Below are 23815 nucleotides of genomic sequence, written 5' to 3' on the forward strand. Positions count from 1 at the left end.
GCCCCGCGCCCTCACCCGCGCTCCTGCCAGTCCCCAGCAGGCTCTTCCCGGGAGCCCGGAGCAACTCAGCCAGAACGTGTAGATCGGGCTTCCTCGAGCCCGCGTGCCCTCCCAGGCGTTGCCGGATTAGGAGCTGGGCGGGGCTGGGAAGTTTCTGGGAAGAAGCTCGACGGGCCCAGGGACCCAAGGTGTTGTGCCTCTGTGGCGGGTCGTGGGAGGGCTTCTCCACAGTCGGCTTTATGCACGCAGCCGGCCCCCGCCCCACCCTCGGCAGGGGGCCTCGTCGGGGCCCAGCCCGCCAGCTGCCCCGCCCCCTCCATTCATCCTAGTCGCTCGAGCGGTAAACCCTCCTCCTCCTCCAGGAAGCGCACCCTGACTAACTAGAAGGGCCGGCGAGCGTTCCCTGGGCTACGCCCTAGTCCGCAAGGGCCAGCGGCGCTCCCGGTTCGGCGGCGTCGGATTTACTTTCTGCGCGCCTCGCGGTTCCTCTTCTGGCCTCGTCGCATCCCCAGCGGTCTCTTGGGTCAAGGTCTTGACTCGTGGCTTCTATTCTTCCATTACTCGAGGTGGCCCTGCCGTCCGGTTTTCCTTCCCGAACAGGAGGGAGCCCGACCTGGGGACGTACATCCGCCAGCGCCTGGTCTTCTGAGAGTCGAGTGTGTGTGAGTGTGTGTGTGTGTGTGTGTGTGTGTGTGTGTGTGTGTGTGTGCGCGCGCGCGAGCGCGTGCGTTTGTGTAGGGAGGCGGTGTTGCGCGCGGGCAGGCCCGCGTGCGCTGCCACAGGTTCGGCAAATCCAGCCCATACGATGAATCCCTGGCTTGATCCTCTGTGGCTTCTCAGCAAACGATTCTACAGCCCTTGCGCCCCACTTTGACTCTGGAACTCTCCCCACCACAGTGTTTACCCCATCTCTTCACACTCCGGCTGCCAACCCTAGGACTAGCAGCGACGCCCCCCGCACCCCCCCGCCCCAACCCCCGCCCAGCTTCCTGCTGGAAATGAGTCCTCAGCCACGGTCCCCCAGGCATGGAAGAGAGGGGGCCGGGCAAGCAGAGTGTGAGGCCACCTCTGCGGAGGGGTTGCTCTGAAGCCCCCAAGGGCTCCTGGTGCGTTGGGGGAGCCCATGTCACAGACCGGGTAAGCCGGGCGGCCGGTTTCCCCTCCCAACAAGACAGTGTGCATTGGGAGGGAAGCCATGGGGGCATTCCTCTGCACATGAATGGCCCCGGAGTCGGGAGGGCTCTGAGCACCCTGCTCTTTACTACCAGAGGAGACGCGGAAATCTACCAGACTCAGGACTGGCTGGGGGCTGGCTGCATGTGTTCTGTGGGGCTGAGCAGGGCCTGGGAGGATAGACACAGGGTATTCCTGGGGAACCCCTGCACTCCACCCATGGGATCTTCTTTAGCTAGACCCTCAGCCTATTTTACCGACTTCCAGAGTCCTACAGGTGGAGAATGGAGGTTGAGGAGGAGCTGAAGGACAGATAGGCTGACTGCCCAGAGAATAAGGCTGGATGGGGTGGGTGGGTGCCAGGGTTGGACCCCTGAAAAGCCACCCATTTTGGCCCCTGTCTGGGAATGCTTAGGCTTCTGCATCTGTCTCCCTGTGTCAGCAACAGCTCCCAAACACCCAGACCTTCCAACCCACCTTCCAGGAAGCCACCCTGGATTGGAGGGGCAACCTCCTCCTGGATCTGGGACCTCACCACTTGGCTCACTGAGGAAGCAGGAGCCCACAGGCAAGGCCTCCCTCAGGGGTGGATGGACCTGACTCTCAGAGAAACTGCCACTGAGCCCTTCCCTGCTTCCTGCCCTCTGCCCCTGCAGGTTCTGTTCCTCTGGTTGCTCTGGAGAGAGGCCCCAGACCCCCCAGCACACCCCCCCTCCATACCCCAGCATGAGAAGCTGTTTACTTTAACCCCCCCCCCCCCCATCACCTGCCCTCTGTGCATCAGAGGCTGAGGGCAAACACAGGTGCCGCAGGTCTCCCAGCCTGTGCCCCGTCGGGTCCTTACACAGGCAGGCAGCTAGGGATCCAAACATGGGCATACACATTTCCTCTGATTCTCTCCCTTGGGGTCTCAGACCTTACTGGGCTGTGGATGTGAACACTGGGTTCCACAAGGCACTTAATGGCTTTCCAAAGGCTTTCAACTCCATTTCTCCCATAAGCCTATAAGGCCTATAGATTTTAGAATCTGGAGAAGTAACTCTATAGTATCTCATTTAAAAACACAAAATAGGGGTGCCTGTTTGTCTCAGTCGGTGGAGCACGCAACTCTTGATCTTGTGGTTTTGAGTTTGAGTCCTAAGTTGGGTGGACAGATTACTTAAACATAAAATCTTTAAAAAATTAAAACACAAAATAAAAACAAAGCCACTCCCTTGAACTCCCTCCTCCAGGTACCATCCAATCTCCAGAAGGATCTCTGCTGCTCTGTCTCCACACCCTCTCCCTACTTCTCTTCAACCCCGTGATACGTCTGTCTTTTGTCCTCACCCCTGCACTCAAACCGCCTCAGCTCCCCTGCCTGTCCCCCGCCCCCAGCAGTGCCCAGCATCATCCATCCCTCCTTTTTCCTCCTCCTCCTCCTCCTCTGACCCAGTTCTCAGCGTGGGCCTGCCTGGATCTTTGGATCTCTCCCTGGGGCTCTCTACCAGCCACAGATTTTATGACTCCTGTCATTGTGTTCCTGACTTCAACAGGTCACAACTTACCTACCCCTTCCCCCCAACCTGGATGGCTGATAGGCAATTCTGAGGAAATCCGGGCTAAACGGAACTCCCAAGTCCACCATCCACCTGGCTGCTCTGGACCTGGGAGTCGCCCCAGTGCCTCCACACCCAATCCATGCGCAAATTTTGTTGGGTTTACCTTCAGAACGGAGCACAGTTCTGCCCACTTTTACCTCCAGCCTGGTCCATCCTCTAGCCTTCTGACTTGCCCCCACCCCCATCCATTCTCCACCAACAGTGGCTTCTCGTGGTTTTTTGAAAAACAAAGGAATAAATAAATACGGCAATCTCCTGCTGTGGCCTAGGGACGTAGGGGTGTGGGGTAGAGGGTGCTATACAACCTGGTCCCTATTCCCCACCTCATCCTGTGCCTCCTGCTCCCGGGAGAGTGCTGCTCCAGGCACAGTGGCTGCCAGCTGTTCCTCCAATACCAGCCTCCACCCGAGGCCCTGATAGTCTGGGTGCCAGAAAGGTGTGTCTGCTGCCTTGAACTGCTCATTCCATCCTTCAGCTCTCAGGGCGCCCTTCCCTGCTCACACGGCCTCTAGCAGTTCCCGTCTTTTCCTCACAGACCCCCATGCCCCCTAACTGCAGCATGGCCTTAGCTCCCTAAGAGCAAGTCTGTGTGTCCTTCACCAGCACAGCACCCAGGGTAGTAGGGTTCAATAAAGCTGACATGACTGACGTCTCCACATAGAGTTTCCAGAGGCTTACGAGCCGGGGAAGCCCTCCATCCTCCACTCCCACTCTGGTTTTCCAGCTGCACCTAATGGGGACCCAGCCGGATACCCCTGATTTCCCCAGACTCCCTTCCTCTCGCCCCAAACTCCTCAGTCGGCACTGAGTCCTTTAATTTCAGCTTCTGGTCTGCCCTGTCCCATCCCTCTGCCTGCCCCTTCCTTGGACTCCTGGCAAGTGTGGCTTCGCACACCTTGCAGTTGTCAGGCTTCCCTCAAGACACCTGGGGTTTTACAAGCCTTTTGGGGCTCCTGCTGCTTTGACCAGCCTTCCCAACCCCTCACAGCCCTTCTCTGGTTACAGCTGTACAGTCCCTCATGGTCCTGGGAGGGGAGATGCTGTTCCCACATTATCCCTCTGGTGATGCTGGTGGCCTGGGGGAGGGAACATGGCCTCCATTGACCCTCCTCTCCTGGGGCACGTGTCCAAGCCCCACAGGTGGGTGTGAGGAAGAGCTTTTGGTGCCCAACGAACACAGCATTGAGCCCTCTCCCAGTTCTATTTATCCGTGCTGAAAGATCTAGGCTCCTCTGAGGGGAGACAGGAGGGCAAGAAGCCCTGTGGAGGGCCAACAAGGACCTGCTCCCCTTAGGGGAACATTTCTTTGTGCCCTCCTCCCCTCCCATCAACTCACAGTCAGAATCTAGAGATTGAAATGGAGTTTTTTTTTTAGCTAGAAAATTCCATGAAGGTTTGGTTATCAAATCATCTTTCCTCTTCCTGTTGTCCTTATTTTGCTATTATTTGTACATTCATCCAGGCATGAAACTTCTGAGTAAATATGTAAAGTTTCTTAAAAATCTGAAGCCCATGTGAGGAAAAAAAAATTAAACTTCTTTAAGGGTATGGTAAAAGCAGGAGTAATTGTAGGATAAAATGGATATTTACTCACATTTTATTTGATTAGCACTTTAAAAAAACAGATTCATAGTCATTTATTAGTGTGACATAAAATTTATTGACACTGATTTTTTTCTTTCTTTCTTTCTTCTTTTTTTTTAACCAAAGCCTGGAAAGAGCAGGAATAATTTGTGGATGAATTTATTTTTCTCCAAATTTTTGGATAATGAAACAACAAAGTTTTTGGAATTGTTTCACATTAGGTTTTTTTCCACTTTGGTTTTTTTCCACTTCTACCTGGAGGTCACCCCTTTGCTCCTGTCTAATTAGTCATTTTGCCTTGTCAATTGTTCCTTCAAAATCATTCTCCAGTTAGTCCTCTTCTCATCTCCAGCAATATGGAGCAGCTGTCCACCCCTACACTACAGTCTACACCATCTCTCTTATTTAGGGGGGACAAAGATTCTCAAAACAGGCTCCCACAGAATACTGGTGTCCCTGAGTCCCCGAATACCGGCGCGCTGAGGCACCAGAGAGCCAAAAAATGGTGGCCTTTTCTCTCAGTCTGCAGGGCAAAATGGTCCTACTGCATAGGATGTTTTCAATTAAAAACATGTTTTTCCCTTGGTTAAAAGTCACTATCACCACAACAGAACAACTTTGTGCTTGCTATCTCTTGTAACAGAAAAGATTATCATAAAGCAAAATTTAAAAAATCAACTATATATCTGATTTTAACAGAAATGCTCAGAAACGGCCTAGACCATGGTGGTCTAAGGGAGCAAGCCCTATTCTGGGGGACTGAGATCCCCAGTGGGCCTGATATGGGGGGCCTTTGGAAGTGCACAGTGACCCTTGGCCAAGCCGGTCAGAATATTCCTGATCGTTGTGACTGGTTCAGGGATGGGAATGTGACCCCAGACTTTGGTGCTGCTTCTGGAGGAGGCGGCTGGGTCTTCCCTTTGGGGTGCTGGGGCTGCTGGTGGCGTAAAGGAAGCTTACCACCCGGGGAGAAGAAGGCCACCAATTGCGGAGAGAGGGCTCTGATGACATCTGAGTGCCTAGGTCCAACTTGAAGCTGGTACCACCCTAGACTTTTCTTACAGCAACCAAGCCATTCCCTTTCCATCACAGGCTATAAGCGGGGCATATAGTCAGGTTTCCCTGGGGCATCACTTTCCTAGATTGTATGATAGAAATGAATACCTGGTTATTTCTCTGTGCTTCTGAGAGAGCTCTGTGATGTTCAGCAGCCCTATCTGAAACCCTCTACTCCAAGTCCCTTTCCCACCTATGGGCCAGAATTCTCTAATTCTGAGGCTTCTGCTCTGTCAAGCCTGCTCTCAGCTTTTGGTAGACCGACTGCCCTACTGTGCACTCCAGGTGGGGACAGGCCCCCTTCCTGGCCCTAGGTTTCCTGGCCTCTAAGACCGTCTGGCTCTCAAAGATCATCCCACCCAGAAGCCCTTTGATATATCCTGTCTCCCCCATCTCCCTGACAACTGTGGAGGGTGATCTTCAAATCCTGATGGTTTCCTGGGAATTGAAAGCACAGGAGCTCCGTCACATGGCCCTGCAGGAGGGGGTGGCATGAGACTCTGGGGGGAGGGGTTGTGAGGAAGGTGATACTGCTGCCCCCTCATCCCCAATTCTTTGGGCCCCTCACATGCAGTTTTGCTTTGGTTTGTACCTAATTGAGCACACAGGACCTCCAAACCCAAGACCATCTTCCCCACCATCTGAGGGGGTCTGCCTCCTCCCCCTTGGGTCAGCTCTCCATCTTCCCAGCAGAGCATTTCCCTTGTCCGGAGGCTCCTTCCTTGAGAGGGGGACAGAAGGCAGGGTCTCCATGGAAGCATGGCACCTCAGCAACGAGCTCCTGCCCTGAAATGACAGCAGCCCTACGCCAGCCAGGCCCGCCCCCAGCCCAAAACCCTGCCACACGTGGAAAGGGGCACTGGTGACTGTTCCACCAGAGATGTGAGCCTTTGGGTGGCTTCTCCCTTGGAGCGTGCGGCTCCCAGGCCCGCTCTGTGGGGCAGTGCCGGAGAGGCATCTCGGATGGACTGGGAGCCAGGGCACGGGCTCTGCTCCTTGGGCGTGTCTCGGTGGTTCCCATTTGTAAAGTAGGACCGAGGGCCACTCATGGAGTTTTGGTCATGGTTAGATGGCCAACAAGCTTTGTAAAGCACCCAGGCTGAGGCGGGGTGTAGGGTCGCGAACCCACACCCGAGCCCCGCCATCCGGGACAAGTGAGAGGTTACTGGTGGATGTGGCTTCTCCCGGGCCACATGAGGGTGAGGGTGGGGACAGGATGGCTTTTCTCTGGGGTCCTGGGGAACCCCTGTGTCCACAACTGGCTTCCTCGAGCCTCTCTCTGGGTCCTGGGAGTCCTGAGAGTGCCCATCCCCACGCAGGGTGGTATCCTCATGAACCTTACTCTCTGTGGGCCCTCTGGGATCTGGGGATGGAAGTGTGCACCCCAAGGGCTCCTCCCCAGCTACCCCCACAAAGCACTTCCCCAAGAGGCCCCAAGAGAATCCCCCGCCTTGTCCCAGGGGCCGGGCCTTCTCAACCTTGGGGCTGAGGTCACAGTGACAACCAACTGCACCAGGTCTTGCTTGTTCAGTGAGTTTATTGGTCCTTAGCATGACGTCTCAGTTACCAAGGTAAATTCACATACACGACTGCAGGTAAAAACATGTAAAATAATATAAAAATAAATTGAAGGCTACTTTTATATATTTACTGAATTAAGTAGTGTAATAAATACTATAAGCAAAAAGCTTCAATCACACAATTCAGTTTCACTGAAGTTACAGTAGTATCTGTAAATATGAGTTTTAAAATTTAAGTTACAAATATTAAAGCACTGAAAAACTAGTATAAAAGTGAATTTTGGCACGTAAGTGAGCTCTTCTGTCATTAGTATTCGACAACCTGGGACAATGAGGAAGCCTTTTCTCACCTACTTTTTGAGGTACAACTATCCAACGAGGCCAGCAACACGCTGGAATACTTAATAGTTTACAATCTTTGAGTTAACTTTTCCCTTTTGAGAAGCCCAAAGAGCAACCCAGAGCTTATTACTGTGCAAAAATTCTCCAAAATCCTAATAGAATTTAGGAGGGAACTTTTTCTTGTGACCTGCGGGGCCACGTGTCTTGGCCTCAGGTCAGAGAGCCCCCAGGGCTCGGACAGGTCCACCTGGACTCCTTGCCAGCAGCCCCTTCCTAGGGTGATCCCTTTTCTCCAATTTCTGCCTCCTTCCAATCAAAAAAAAGGAAAAATCCCACATCAAAACGTAAAATAACCTATAACTTCAGCGACTTCAACATTATCACACTCACTCTGGGTGGTATAAAACTGAAGCTGCTAACAGGAAAGTTGGCAAAAAGCATGTAAGCCCCTGGAGGACTTCTGCCTGCCCCTAAGAAACCTACTACTTCTGATGTCCCCGCTGGGTTCCTGGCATCCACTCCTGAGGCCAAAATCTACAACACAGTGTCATGGCCCTTCCTCTGGAGAAAGCCTAAGACCCTGTCCCTCTGCCTGGAGCAATCAAGTGGATATTCAACTTCACAGTCAGAACCCAGAGTCGCCTGGCAGGTTCCAGAAGGGGCAGTGTGGGGGAGGAGGCATCCCCCTGCCTCAGTCCTCGAAGAGCTCACACAGCTAGTGTGCCTCTTTGCCAGGGCACAGCGAGTGTGCCGCAAGGAATGCCCTTTCGCCAGTGTGCCCCTTCACACCCCCTAGCAGGCTGAGGAGTGTCAACAGAGGCCTCAGCCAGTTCTGCCTTTTTGGCTTTGGAACTTCTTAACGTTTTGACTTTTTTCAATCACAGTTTCATATTCAAGTTGAGGTAATCACAGTTTTCCCTCTAACAGCAGAGGGATTGGGACAGCGGGGCGAGTTGGTGAGAGAGCATTTCTGTGGACAATGGTCAGAAACCAAGACCACCACGTAGTACTACAGCCCCACGCAGTGGGAAGACCCGCTTTTATGGGCGGGCTCCGAGCCCTCTTTAAAAACTCTTTTGTGCAGCAGCCAGGAAATGGCTCGAGCTCCTCAATCTAGAGCTTTCATTTATAAATTCACAGCAACCCACCTGGAGTAAATGGCCTCTGGTTCCCCCACCCCACCCACCCACCCCACCTCTCCCTTTTCTAAGGCTGCTCAAGTTTGAGTTTTTAAAAAGAGCTCGGTAGAGCTAAAAGAAGCTACAGTAACTCATTGCTTATTTCATCAATTGCACTTAAGATCTATGTTATTGATTCTGAAGCAGAGGCAGGTCCATTGTGGACCCCAGCCTCTGGCCAACCAGAAGTGAGGTGCTCCCTGACTTGGGCTCCACATCTGGGCCCTTGTCACCACCAGCTTTGGGAGCTGGGACTGGAGCACACAGGCCTTTTCAGAAGGCTTTCTTCATGCAAGAGTTCTTATTCAGTGGTATTTGGAGTTTTGTTCATTTGGCTTCAGATTATTTTTTTTCTAATACAAGTACATTTTACTGACAAGCCCTTAACACTTGCTTTGCTACTTGCATGGAGGCCTCTGAGTGATCAGGCACACAGACCACATGTGCTCCATCCTTTCTCTGTCTCTCCTCTGGGCCAGGGGCCTTTATCAAAAACCCCTATACATTACTGGAAACTTTGCTGGTTTCGTCTATGTGCTTCTTCCTAAGGCATGCAAAAAAAAAAAAAAAAATGTGAAACTCAGAAAGCATTTACAATCTAGGCAGCTGAGGCGCTGAAGTCCTAAAAGACATCACCCAAACAACAGTGCCTGTGACCGCCCCCCTCCCACATACTAATTCTGGAAGTTAAGCATGGGATGCATTTGTAATACCCCTCTGCTTTGTGGTCCAGCTGAAAACAAAGCCACCGGAAGAAATTCTAAGATGGATATTGGAACTCTTTGAAACTCCTGGTCCTCAGGAACCAAGCAAGTCCAGGGCCAGCAACAATGCTTGGGGACATAAGTTTCCTGAAGTTTGTGGCTGAAAACCAGACCTTCCCTGGCATGGCCGAGGAGAGGGCTAGGTCTGGAGAGTGAGCCCCCTTCGGGGATGCCCCATAAATGATCATAGCTCTGGGGCCAAGACAAAGCAGTTGCATGCAGGATGCTCTCCTCAAAAGTGAGGCAAAGCATCAGCAGGGAGGCTGAAGCAGCAGGTTTGCTCTTGCCCCCGAATGAGGCAAAGTAGAGGGATACCACGAGGGGAGCTGAGCACCGACCTCCAGGGAAACTGCTTGCGAATTCAAAAGCCACATGCTTCTGGAAAGCAACATGCCTTTCCCCTCAGTTTAGTCTGTAAGGGACATCCCCTTATCTTAGAACAGACTGTTGATCTCAGCCAAGCTGCTGGCTCAGTGGGCTGAGCTTGAGCAGAGCTTGGGCTGCTCCCCCCAGGACTGGGCCCAGGGCCAACAAGGCCAGCTCCTTCAATGCAAGTGGCCTAACCAGAAAGGCAGGCACTCCACTGGGGACAGGCTCTCCTGGGGCAGTGTGTGAGGCCTGTGGTGGCTTGGCCCCCAGGCATGGCCACAGTTTGGGCAGCCAGGGTTCCTTCTGCATCTCAACAGCTCCTTTGTGTAACCCAAATGCTTCTCCCCACTGTCACAGTGTCTCAGCAGCCCATAGGAGATACTGTTACCAAAGACCCAGAGGTTTTGCACTGCCAGCCCCACACACAGGGCAGGGCAGGGCAGTCCCTATCGGCTCTTGCTCCACGAGTACCCCCCTCCCCCCCATTAGTGGTGCAGGTGATGCTCTTCAGCGCTGTATAGAGAATAAAGACAACATGCACTCAAGCCAGCACACAAAGGCCAAGGAGAACAAAGACAGCCCCTTTAGGGAGGGGCCTCTGGGAGAGCTGAGGTTAAGTAACCCCATTTCTAAACATCCACCTCCAGGGTGGACGTTCTGCAGGATGCACGGCACAGCCTTCCCCTAGGGCCTCTGCTCAAAGAGGTCGTGATACTCCTGCTGCTCCAGCTCCCGGTTATACTTCTCGATTTCCCGGTTGGCTTCTTCCACGTAGTCATTCATGAACTGGTCCATGACTGGCATTTCATTAAGGAAGAGAGCCCTGATACTGGAGGATAAGGGAGCCTGTCCCAGCTCAGAGGGATCTGTGGGCAGGTGAGGTGGGGGACACTGATGTAATGAGCGTCCAGTTGACACAAAGGGTACATGACTCTTTTATATTGGCAGCACCACAGCTACAGAGAAGGGACTGGGGTTGGCACAGTCCTAGAGCTGAGCCCTTCAGCTTTCATGAGGACTCCTGTCTGCCTTCTCACAGATTAACTACTGTAATCACGTCTAGTCTCCAACTTGTAAATTAGGACCCCTGATGACCACAGAAGTCAGGATGTCACCACAGTTACATTTAAACTACAACCCACAGTTGCATCAGCAATCACTGAATGAAGGCGAAATTAATTTTAATGATGTTAAAAGGCCACAATGAAAAGTCTGCCTCTGTGGCTTGCTGTGTGTTCCCAGAACCCAGCTTGCTCTAGGGGCTTGGCTGTGTTGGCTCTAACACACACCCTCTTTACAATCAGGCTTTCACATGCCCCCAAAGTTACTGCCCCTGATTCTAAGGATACGTGGGTGAAAATCAGTCTTGTCACCAAAGAAGTTGACAAACTGGGTGCCATTGTAAAAGTAGCCTGCAGGCAGGGGGTCCAGGTGGCGTTTCACCTGTAGGAAACAAGAGTCCTGTTAAAATTATTTGACCACTTTGTATCATTTCTTATTCATTAGAAACAAATAAACATGCCTATTTCCCTAGCAAGAGAGCCTACTCTGCCCCATGGAAGGCTAGACATGTCAGGGAATTAACACTTCCCCTCAGCAGTCCTCAAATAGTGACTGATGAAGGTTCCCCAGCTCTCAAGGAAGAACTCTAGGAGCCCCTCATGGGATTAAACTCCATTTGTCCTCAGTGGCACTGGTTTGATAACACAGTCTTTTTAGCTGTCTCCCCACCCCCTCTTTTTTTTTTAAGTTTTATTTACTTATTTTGAGAGAGAATGTGAGTAGGAGATGGGCAGAGAGAAAATCCCAAGCAGGCCCCAGATGGTCAGTGTGGATGGAGCCTGATGCAGGGCTCGAACTCATGAACCATGAGTTCATGACCTGAGCCAAAACCAAGAGTCAGATGCTTAACTAACTAAGCCACGCAGGCACCCCTAGCTGTCTCCCCTTCTTTCTCCCCCTTACTTTCCTACTGCTAGTGACTCCTAAGAAGCACTTCCAGAATAAGCTACCTGCACTCAAATCCATGTTCAAGGTCTGCTTCTGGGGGAACAAATACTATAAGGACTGCCTTCTGGGTGTCTTCTTCAGAAGCACCCAGGGTTTCCAAGAACAGGGGCTGGAAATGAACGGGCCTCTTCAAGTCCAAAGCAAGGGCTCCTGAGGTCCCAGATTCTCTCCCACCCACTCATTACAGGGAACAGCAACACAGCCTGTTATGGGGCCTGGATTCTGTGTCCCTTTTAGCCTTTGTCCCCAAGCCCCTCCTCAGTGGAGGTGGGAACTGGGGCACAGGCTGGGGGTCAGCTTACAGGTTGGGGGGTTCATCAAAGAGCCTCTCATGCTGGTCCCAGGATTCCGCCATCTGCCTATCAGTAGCTTCTGGATCTAGACAGTTTTTTCTGGGCCCTTGTTATTTTAACTGTGGTTTATCTAGCAGGGAGGGATGGGAGGAGAAAAGGACTTCTGTGGCAGATTCAACAGTGTGACAAAACAGTCATCCCTTCCTCCTACAGGCACTGCTTCTCAGTCTCATGCCCAGGTCACATCAGAGGTCACCTGGTACCCTCTTCCTCTTTCAGGCTACAAGGCTGGCTGGGCTGAGGTTTCTCTGTGCCCAGCTTCCCTCTGTGGTCTGAGAGAAGCACAACATCCAGCATGCCCTACAAATAGGCTCCTCACTCAGGGAGTCCGAAAGGATGGAGCTGTGCCAGCCCAGAAGGATACCCTTGGGCTCTTAGGGGACTCACATGGATGTTCCTGATCTCCTGCTGGGTCAGCATCCCCCTGGTCTTCAGGGCTTTCCTCTGAGGCTTCTGTGCAGAGATGAAGGAAGGAAGGGAGGGGTCAGGTCTCCAAAGAGCTGATAGAGTACGTGGCGGGTGAGGGCTCTGGGAGCTAGTTATGGGACTAAGATCCCAGCAGCAGGGAAAGCACAAGCACGGTCATGGCCTGGACACAATATCCTGCCTGTGTGCTCAAGGAGACCACCCTCCCAACATAGAACCCTGTATGCCAGGGGAAGCAAGCAGCAGAGGAAACACCGGTGCTTTTTGCAAATAGGCACGTTCCTGTCTGTGCAGATCCTCAACTCTAAGCCCAACCAGTGACAGATATGCAGACAAAGGGACAACATGAAGTCCCCTAGTCAAGCACCAGTTTATATGAGAAAGACACAGCCCACAGGCAGCCATTCCTCAGTATAAAAGACAGGTTCCAACTAAGCATCTGCAAAGGAGCCAGAACCCAGCCAACTCTATTTCCAGGGTTCTAACTCAGGCTAAAACCCTGAGGCTGTGCTAAGAGGCCTAGTACCCAAAGCTTGCATCATATTAGAGGATTTTAACTGGGTTTCATCTGGGTTTTATTTTTCTTTGCAGTACTGGGCTAAAGATGCTTGTGTGCCTCTACAGGCAAGCGTCCTCTTCCCTTGCACCTGTTTCCAGGGCCCTGGGCTCACTGCTATCAGTGCTTGAAGTCTTGGTTTGCAAATAGCTATAAGCGTATCTTTGTCGTTTCTCTTTTCTAGAGAGAGAACCAAATTTAAAAGGATTCTGGGCTTAGAACACAGGACAGCCCTTGAATTAGGTTCAGCTAAGAAAAGACATTTTGAGTTTGCGTTTAGACTGCCAGGCTGATCCAGGATCCACATGGAACGGCCAGGTTTCACCCAGGACCTAGTTAAACCACCTAATAACTGCGGTTTGCCTTGGCAGTAGAATTAGAAATGGCTGTAAGACCAGGTCTGCCTTGAGGCTGCCCTGGGTGGCTTCCTCCCAATCACAAAGCATCCCTGAAAGTGCTGGCTGAGCCTGTGAAGGGCGGACCGGGAGGGAGGTCATGAAGGGGCTTCTACCCCACAGCCAGGAGCAGCTCCGAGGTGTGCTGCTCACATCTGTGCCCAGTGTGTCTGGGCTTTGGAAACCACCTGCTTAGCTGACTGCCGCAGCCAGTCCTTGATGCTTTCTTCCTTCAGGGAGCAGCCAATGAACACGAGGTAGCTCTCCTGCTGCCCGTTGCTGTCCTGAGGTGTGCTTCGGGAATCGGGTGGTGGCGAGGGTCCTTCTAAAACTGGGACGATGCTCAAGGAATTGGCCAGAGTGTTGTGGCAGACCTCCATGGTCCTCTCAGAGTCTGCAGGGAGAACACACGTAGGCCCTGAGCCCCAAAAAGATAAAGCTACACTAAGATTGTAACATGCAGATGGCTGGGGACAGATTCCTGTGACACGCAGGAGGGAGAACTGATTGGTGGCAAGCTAGAAAGCATGAAATAAGCGAGGGAGGAGCAATGTCAGTTTCTGGCTTGGCTGATTTGGTAATCAGGTAGAAACCACTAACCCAGAAAGGGAATACAAGAGAGCCCTTTTGGTCTCAGCAGAGCCCTGAGAAGCCAAGGGAAGAGGGTGTGTCAACCAACACACAAGTGCGGCAGGAAGGTCACATGATAGGAACAGGAAAGATTGGGTTTACAGACCAAGAAGCTGGGGGCTAGTAGTGGTGACCCAAGAAAATGGCAAGGTCCCCCTAAAAAGCAGGATGAAAAAAGGGATCCAGAACACAGAGAGGTTAACCTTGAATAACAAAAAGGTCAAGAGAAGGTCTAAATAAAGAAGAAAACAAGGTGAGAGGAAAGGTGGAGGCATTATGACCTCTGAAGCAGGTCTGTTGGAGCCTGAGGGAAGTGGGCTTGAGTAAGGGGCCAAAGTTTCAGATTCAATAACATAAATTAGGCCAAAAGTATGGGTTCAGGACCTTGAGAGATTCTTTTATATAGGTGATGTCATATAATTCTCCCATCCAAACCCAGATGGTCCCATGCTTACAACTCTCAGTGGCTCCTTACGGCAGACACTGATTGTTGCCTGTCCAGCCTCCCCCTTTCGCCAATACCAATTCCCCATGGGTGATGGGTCCTGGAAGGCACAGCAACTCAATCCTGGCCAATGAGAGGAGAAGTCTGCTGAGGAACTGGCAGGAGATGCCTCAGTAGAAGCTGTGTGTATTGATAAAGCCACCCACAGGAAGAGCCTCTCTTATCAGCTGGATGTTGTGTCTGGGTGTGACACCTAGACCTGTAACAATGAGGGGTGGGGACCTGACACACTAAGACTGGAAGGACCCACGTTACCTGTGTCCTCCATGGCCTTGCTATGCTGCTTGACCTCTCGACTTCTCATTATGTAGCTAACACCTGCTAGCTGAGTTGGTGTTTGCTGTTGTGACAGCTACAAACACCCTAACAGACAGTCCCACTAGGTCCCTGCCACAGTGAACCTTTTTTGGTTCCTGAAATGTGCCTTTTTTGCTTGGTTCCAAAGCACATGCTATGCCTTTTCCCTGGAATATTCTCCCCTTTCTCAATGTTGAGTTGACTGACTAATCACCTCCAGCCAGGATGGACAGACTTCAGGTCATGAGGGCTCCAGAGGTCTATGGCTGATAAACAGAACTAGTGGACAGAAGGGAGAAGGAAGGCTAAAAGCTTGAAGACTTTGGCAGAAATGGATGTGGAGCTGGAGAGCTCCGCACTGGGGCAACTCCTGGTGACAGGTCTAGGAGGCCACGGATGGCTTGAAAGGGGTGTGTGAGTCTCTGGAACAAGGAAGTCAAAGAGCTGTGAGGAGAGGCACTGGGCAGGACATCTGGGGGAAGAGAGAACACATCTTCCACTGTGGAGCAGCACCTGTAGCAAGGTGGGGAAACTAGAAGAGCTACTGGTGTCAGGCCCACATGGGAGGGTTTTCCAGAGTCTGAGAGGCATCTGTGCTCTGCAGAGCATCAGTAGAAACTATGAACCCACATCATGAGATGTAAGCATTCCATAGTGCAGGACTCCCAAATCCAACTCCCCAGTTACCTGAAAACTTCACTTTGCCCAGGATGTGGTAGATGTTTCCAGAGAAGGGACTTGGCTTGATGGAAGACTGAATTGCTGGTGGAAGAAGAGGACAGGGCTGTCACCCACCCTGGGGCAGAGGCCAAGTTCAGGGCACACAGCTGGGAGAGAGTTAGGGTCTGGGAAGGATCCCCATTTGAGGGACCAGGGCTTATAAGTCCTCCCTCCACCACACCCTCCCCAGTGGCTCTGCCACTCTTCCCAGGGTGGGGGTACTCCTGGGTCCTCAAATCCCTCTGTTTTCAGACCCCAATAGTGAGGAGACATGACAACACACATAATACTAAAATGGTGCCAGGAAGCAGGGACAACTCTGGGTATTCTTTTATTAGGGTCTGGGACATGTCCTAACCAAGGCTTACCTTTACACTTGGCCACAAAACGAGTCTTCTCCAAAGGACGACCAAACCATACGCAGATCTGAACCATTAGTGGAAAGACCGATCCAGCATCAAATTTACCTTCATACCTTAAAAGGTTTAAAAAATTGTAAGTACGAGTAATTGGGGCTTTGAGTGTTATTATATGCTACTCTGGGATGAACTACTTTGAGTTCCTTCTTACTTATGTGCCATTTTATGTATAAAACACTTGTTTTAAATATGTGTATGTCTTTTTCATCTTGAGATTGGGAAGCATGTTGCCCCATTAGAGCAGGGAGGTCTCACCTCTGCAGACAAGCAGTTCCCTGAAGCCCAAGACCCCATCTACCTTTGAAGCCTACCAGTATGCCACCTGAGATTGGGGGTCCTCCCTGGCACTCCTGGAGCTCTTCCTCAGGGCCTTAACTGTACCCCACCCTTGTTGACGGCAACTTAACAGACTGTACATTTGGATGTGTATACTCCCCAGAAGGAACTAAAGGGCTGGGGCATCTCTGCTCTATTTTCTCAGTTTTGAATTCAGCAGACATAATGCCAACCACAAACTCATTAAAAACATGCCATATTCAAGCGTGCCTGGCTGACTCAGTCAGTGGAGCATGCGACTCTTGATCTCAGGGTTGTGAGTTCAAGCCCCACACTGGGTGTAGAGATTGCTTAAAAATTGAAAAAAATCTTAAAAAAAAACAACACTAAAAGAACATGCCACATTCAGAGCACTTAAAAAGTTTAAGTTTTTGTTATGGAAAATTTAAAACACATGCAAAGACATTGCAATAAACCCCCATTACCCAGCTTCCAAAGTTATGGAATTGTCATTCCTTCTGCTGAAGGAATTCCTTGAGAAGGATCCCCATGATGGAATCAATGCAGTAAAGGGTGTAACCATCTCCTGGGTTATAATTTATACCACTCCCAGTAGCACACGAGTGTTTCAGTTTCACAGGGCCCCCAGCAATGATTCTTACAGATATTTTTGGTTAAATGTAATAGATGTCAATCAAAACAACAGTGAGGCATCATTTTACATTTCTGAATATTACTAAAATGGAATTCTGTTACCACGGCTGCCACTTATACTTGCTTTAAAGTGAACTGTCCACGTCTACACGGACTAGGTTACTTTTCAGTATCAAAATAAACTTCTCAAATATTATATTAACTCTTTGCCACATATGATGCAAACATCTTCTTCCAATCTATTATATTTTATTAGTTTCCTTTGCTCTAAAATAGCACTACAGGGGCACCTGGGTTAAGCATCCGACTTTGCCTCAGGTCATGATCTCATGGTTCATGAGTTTGAGCCCCGCACTGGGCTCTCTGCTGTCAGCTCAGAGTCCACTCTGGGTCCTCTGTCCACCCCTGCCTCTCTGCCCCTTCCCGACTCATGCTATCTCTCTCTCTCAAAAATAAACATTAAAAATTTTTTAAATAAAATAGCACTACAGGTTTGAATTTTATATCATATATATTGTTGAAAGTTATCTTACTCTTTGTGCTTTCTTTAAAGTAAGGCAGTGGCATAACATTTTTGTAATACTGACATATTCTTTTTGCCCTCTCCCCATCCAAACAATTCATGGGAGACCATGGGCCTCTCTGGCTTCTTTATTCAGAGCCCGAATCCATAGTGAAATTGGGAGGGGCTAAGGGAAGAGAACAGGTATCCTCCCAGACTAGAAATAAGCCTAGGAGAGATGTGGGCAGGGTCAATGAGCACAGAGAAGGTTGTGGTAGGGGATGTTGAGAATCTGTACAGCACAGAGCTGAGCATATCCTAGAGCTAAAGCCTAGTCCCTCTGAGGTGGTGACCCTGACCCAATGAGGAAGGGGGAAAATATACAGATGTGCAGGAGTCTGATGGCTGCCATCTTGCTAAAAGACTAAATTACCTGATTCCTAGGAAGGGACTCAGAAGGGGAAGGTGCTGAAGGGTGATTTCTGAGACCCCCTCCATCATTGATTCTCTACAAGGGCTGATCAAGGGAAGGCTTCAGGCTAAAGGTTCACAGAGAGACTTTTTTTTTTTAACTGTTTAAATATGATTGTTTATTTTTGAGAGAGAGAGAGGCGTAGAGAGGGAGACACAGAATCTGAAGCAGGCTCCATGCTGTTAGCACAGAGCCCGATGTGGGGCTCAAACTCCCAAACCATGAGATCATGACCTGAGCTGAAGTCGGATGCTTAACTGACTGAGCTACCCAGGCGCCCCCACAGAGCATTCTAATGAATCCTTTACACCTGGCTTTTTCCTGGATCACTGTCTGCAGGAAAGTCTGTACCTGGAGCTAGGTTCATGTGAACAATTCCCAGAATGAGTCACCATGGATTAGAGAATGGGTGCTTCCTTAGGCACTAAGTGGAAAAAGCAGGAATTTCAGCACCAGGCCCAGAGGTGTGGCAGGAAAAGGGTGAGTAGCTGTAGTCACTGGAGAGGAGGGTTTCACCTCAGATGCTCAGATGCTCCATCTGTTTCTTTTTAGCTAGGATGGAATTGTCTTGTTCAGGCATGAGGAGTGATCCACTTACCCACTGTTTAAGCAAGTATGTAGCTCAAATCAGAGATTCCTTCTAAGAATATGCCTAACAGCCTTCAATTTCACACATTGGATTTTTTAAAGTTTATTTATTTTGAGAGAGAGAGAGAGAGAGAGAGAGAGAGAGAGAGAGAGAAAGGGAGAGAGAGGGAGAGCAAGAGCGAGAGCGTGCAAGCAGGGGAGGGGCAGAGAAAGAGGGAGAGAATCCCAAGCCGGCCCCGTGCTGGCTGTCAGCACAGAGTCCAACACGGGGCTCGAACCCATGAACTGAGATAATGATTTGAGCAGAAACCAAGGGTCAGATCCTCAACTGACTGAGCCACCCAGGTGCTCCTGGACTTGTTATTTTAACAGCACAGCACAATCATTTTTCTGCTGGTCTAAAAAGATACTGGTGACGCAAGGGGTGGTGTGGAGAATGCAGAGAGGTGTCTGGGGGAAGTGAGTAAGGATAACAAAGATAATCCAAATTAACATGAGAGAATACTTTTGGCCAAGCTTTAGTAATTGTCTTCCCCTGAACCATCACCAGGGCAGAACCCAGTTAACCGTTCTATACAGGGACAAGCACAGCATGATGGTTGCATGTACCGGCTCTGGAGCCGCACACCCTGGGTGTGAAAGCCACAGCCCTTTCGCTTACTGGCTGTGTGAATGTGAACACGCCTTTAACTCCTTGCTGCCTCACTTACCTTATCCTTAAAATGTGGAAAATAATACAGCCTACCTCACAGGCTTGGCTTGAGGATTCATGCGATAACAGGTAGAGCTCTTAGGGTAGCACTGTCCAACAGAACTTTCTGTGACGATGCAAATATTCTGGATCTGCACAGCCCAACGTGGTAGCTGCTGGCCACAGGTAGCTACTGAGCACTTGAAATGTGGCTTGTATGACTGAGAGACTGAATTTTACATTTTATTTAATTTTTATTAATTTACATTTTACTAAATAGCCAAATGTGGCTGGTGGCTACTGTCCTGGAAAGCTTAGAACAATGTGTAGTACACAGTGAGTGCTCAAGTGATGTTGGCCCTAGTGTCACTACAGCGCCCTTGGCACTCTCTTTCCTTCTCCCCTCAGAGGAGAGGTTCATAGGCTGAGAGGCTGCCAAGAGAGAATAAACATCCCTTGGGCCACAACAGCAGGGAACCTACCTGTCAGGTGGGATCCCTTAGAGGACTGTATTCTTAGGAATGACTCTCTCGTGGTAAGGTTGTCACTCCTTGGTTCTGTACCAGCCACCTCACCCTCACTAGAGGCTAGAGGAGACAAAGGACACCGTGTGCTTGGTGCCCACAGAGCCACTCCCTAAGTCTCAACATCCAGCAAGGCCCCCAAGTTGGAGCCCAACATGTGTGGGGCACTGGGCTCCTGGCACGACCAGCAGCTGTTGGGACATGGCAGGCCATCCCAGCGGCCACTGTCACCCTGGCAGAACACTTGAAATTTCACTTTCTTTTTTTTTTTTTCTGTAAATATATCATTGTGTTTACAAAGAAACCTTAGCTACTTTTCAATGATGATACTTGCCAGCCGGGGTACATTAAATATCGAGATCGCAGCATCTGAGGACTTGAAAAACTATTTTCTGAGAGAATCAGCTCAATGTCTTCATTCCTTTGAAAACATACAGAAAAACCCACGTTAATTAGGATGATCAATCTTAATCTGCCCATTTTGCTTCCTCCCCTTTGTCTCCACAGACACACAAGCACATATGCATACATTTATTTCTGTTACTTCACACCTAAGTCCTTCAGTACACCTCTCCCAAGAACAAGCACATTCTCTTTCAGAAGCACAATACTATTATCACATCCAAGGAATACAATACTGTGGACCAGCAGTACTAGTATCACCTGCCAGCTCACGAGAAACAAAATCCCAGGTCCCACTCCAGACCCGCTGAATCAGAACTCTCATTTTAAGAAGATCCCTAAGAGATCTATATGCAGATTAAAGTTGGAGAAGTACTGATCTAATCCATTTTCAAATTTTCCCTTTTTTGCAGGAGAGGTCTGGGACCCGGGATCTACACCAATCAAAGATTGCTCACTGAATTTACAATCTTTATTTTCCTTCAATCTTGGGGCCCCTGGGTGGCTCAGTCGGTTAGGCGTCTGACTTCGTCTTGATCTCGCAGTCAGTGCGTTCGAGCGCTGCATCAGACTCTGTGCTGACAGCTCAGAGCCTGGAGCCTCCTTCAGATTCTGTGTCTCCCTCTCTCTCTGTCCCTCCCTGCTGGCACTCTCTCTCTCAAAAATAAACATTAAAAAAATTTTTATTTTCCTTTAATCTGGAATAATTCTTCTAACTTTGCTGTTGTTTCTCACGGACTAGACATTTTTGAAGAGTACCTGCCGGCTGTCTTGTGACCCACAATCTGGATTTACCTGGTTGTTTCCTTATGATTAGAATCCGTTAAATATTTTTGGTCATATTAATACCTAGGTGATGTTGTGTCCTTCCCAGAGCATCACATGAAGGAAGCATGTGATGTCAATCTGTGCAAATAATGGCCTTGCTAAGTTTAATCATTTAGTTAACGTCAGGTCTACTACATCTCTCACGGTGAAGGTACTTTCCCCTCACTGTAAGCAGTAAGTAGTCCATGGAGTGATACTTTGAGAACAGTTAATATCCTTTTCATCAACAATCTGTCACCCACCCGTTCTTAGTATTCAATGATGATTCTTGCCTAAATCAAGTGCTATAGTAACTGTTATAAAATGGTGACTTGCTAGTTCTAAAAATCCTTATTAGTGTTAAAGGAGATTTACTATCCTGCCCTCCCATTTTTTTAGTATCACCATGGACTCATTTTACTCCATGTGCTATATTCTGTTATTACATTTGTTTTCTCTTATGCTCCATGTGTCCCAGTGTGGCCAGTGAGAGCTTCTTGAGCTAGCTCCTGCATCCTTTTGGCACATCTCTACTAATCTCTGAGTGTCTCCTTGCTTTTTTTTTTTTTTTTTAGCACAAAATGTACCAGGTTCACCTTGTACTTTCCCTGCCCTAGACCTATAATCAGCCAATTCTCTAACGAGTGCTGATAACTTTAATTGGGAACTGGTATATGTAGAAACCAGGACCTAAAGGTAGGGGTATTTATTCTACTGTGGTATTAGTATTTCTGGTCCCTTTCAATGGGAAGAGCTAGAAAATATACATTTTTTAATTGAAATACTGAACTTATATTGAGTCCATTCACAGGGTTTCTCTTCCCTTTTCCCACTTCATATTTATTATCTTCCTTCTCTAACAAGTGATGTTTGCAATCAGGGTTCCAATGTTTATGTTTATTTAAAAATTTTTTAAAAATGTTTATTTATTTTGGAGAGAGACCGAGTGTGAGCAGGGGAAGGGCAGAGAGATAGGGAGACACAGAATCTGAAGCAGGCTCCAGGCTCTGAGATGTCAGCACAGAGCCTGATGTGGTGCTAGAACCCACAAACCGTGAGATCATGACCTGAGCTGAAGTCGGATGCTTAACTAGCTGAGTCACCCAGGCACCCCTCCAATTTTTATGTTTAAAAGTTATTTGAATTAATTGTTTTGTGTGTGGTCATTATTACTTTGATATACAAATGAATTCACTTTTTCATTTAGTTTTATCCCTCTTTGTCAATTTAATTTCTGAATATGTAAAATATTTACATTGCTCAAAGTCAAAATTATATAAAAAGTATGTACCTTTTAGTATATCTTTATTGAGCAAATAAATGTGCTTTATGACCAGATGTTTCCTCTTCACACACACACACACACACACACACACACACACACACACACACACACAGAGTCATCAATTCTCTATTTTTAGTTTGTAATTTGGACCCAAGTCCATGAAGTAAAAAGCTCATTTCTCTATGTTCTCTATCCCATTTCTTTCACATCTTCATACAAGTAATACTGAGAGTCTTGACTTCATTCTTTAATGGATGAAAATGTGAATCCATCAAGACAAAATCTCTCAAAACAGTACAGGATACTGACACATGGAGTTGTCTTGCTGATTTTTACGCAACACCAAAAGCACTTCTATAAATGCCCAGGTCTTAGATACAGTACAAAGACCCTGTGGGACATAGCCAGAGTGTGGTGTCTGAGAAAGTGGCTGCTCCTATAGGGTGAAGTGAACTTGGTAAGTTTACCTGGTGACAATCCCATTTTCTGCAAGAATGAAGGCTGCAGTAGGATTGGCAGCCCTGATGAGGGTCTGCAGCTGGACAAGGAGAGGGTGCCTCTGCTCCGTGGTGTGACTGGTGAATACCACATTACTCACCAGGCCTGGGGAATAAAACCAAGAACGGTTCAGGCTTCAGAGTCCTTACTGGGGCTGAGGGCTCACACAAATGTGGGCCCTTGCTCCCTCCCTGATCATCCCTTCTAATAGGGGTCTTATGTAGATGCCCTTGACCCCCCCAACACCTGTTCCCCTTTCTGTCATTGCCACTTCTTGCGGTGAATGGCCTCAACCCTGGAACTGCCTTACTTCTTAACCTTCTCTATCTTCTCAATTCTGCTTTCCAGCTGACACCTGGAGCTTCTTTATCGAAGGGCCCATTCCACACCCCTTTTATCCTTAACCTCTTCAGGAAACTGTGCCACACACCTTCACCAGTTGAGACCACAGACATTTACCAAGCACTAACCATACATCAGGCACTAACCGTTAGATTCTCAAAGAGTGCCCAGCCAAGGAGTCACTTACATGCACCTAATTCCAAGATAAGTGCTAACACAGGCATTCACAGTCATACAATAAGAAGAGTGGCACATGTAATGAGGGATTGTGAAGTGGGTCACAATACCTCCCAAACTTCCATAAAAATACAGAAGGAAAATCTATGCTATAGAGAATCTGGAAATCAGGGAAGCTACCTTATCCCACCATACCAGTGTAATTATAATACCTCTTCCATACTCATTCCTGTTTTGACATAGTTATGATCATAGCACACACACCATTTCTACTATAAGATCACTTGCATTTTTGTTATTCAACCATTTTCATTCACTTAATATTACTGTGAAAATTTCAAACGTATACAAAAATTTTAATTTGAAATGTTTATTTATTTTTGAGTGAGAGAGCACGCGTACAAGCAGGGGAGGGGCAGAGAGACAGAAAGAGACACAGAATCTGAAGCAGGCTCCAGGCTGTGAGCTGTTAGCACAGAGCCTGATGCGGGGCTAGAACCCACAAACCGTGAGATCATGACCTGAGCTGAAGTCGGGACGCTTAACCAACTGAGCCACCCAGGTGCCTCAACATATACAAAAATTTTCGAAGTAGTATAATGGGGGCACCTAGGTGGCTCAGTCAGTTAAGTACCTGACTCTTGGTTTCGGTTCAGGTCATACTCTCATGGTTTATGGGATTGAGCCCTGCTTCAGGCT

General features: G+C 49.0%; 1 protein-coding gene across 3 annotated transcripts in view; it reads right to left on the minus strand.

Annotated features, from left to right (window-relative positions):
* Positions 1 to 6933: 6933 nt before the first annotated feature.
* DNAAF9 (dynein axonemal assembly factor 9) overlaps positions 6934 to 23815 on the minus strand; it is a 132012-nt gene continuing 115130 nt past the window's right edge. For 2 of the 3 annotated variants that reach the window (XM_043602786.1, XM_043602784.1), the window contains exons 30-37: positions 22567 to 22702; positions 19940 to 20026; positions 15848 to 15954; positions 15447 to 15521; positions 13516 to 13721; positions 12338 to 12403; positions 10937 to 11030; positions 6934 to 10384 (exon numbers count right to left, since the gene is read on the minus strand). In XM_043602786.1, the coding sequence (XP_043458721.1) occupies positions 10272 to 10384; positions 10937 to 11030; positions 12338 to 12403; positions 13516 to 13721; positions 15447 to 15521; positions 15848 to 15954; positions 19940 to 20026; positions 22567 to 22702 (884 nt within the window). In that variant the 3' untranslated portion in view covers positions 6934 to 10271. The remainder of the gene's footprint in view (positions 10385 to 10936; positions 11031 to 12337; positions 12404 to 13515; positions 13722 to 15446; positions 15522 to 15847; positions 15955 to 19939; positions 20027 to 22566; positions 22703 to 23815) is intronic. The other variant, XM_043602785.1, reaches the window with a different exon arrangement.

This window comes from Prionailurus bengalensis, chromosome A3 (assembly GCF_016509475.1).
Source record: "Prionailurus bengalensis isolate Pbe53 chromosome A3, Fcat_Pben_1.1_paternal_pri, whole genome shotgun sequence".
Taxonomy (NCBI): Eukaryota; Metazoa; Chordata; class Mammalia; order Carnivora; family Felidae; genus Prionailurus; species Prionailurus bengalensis.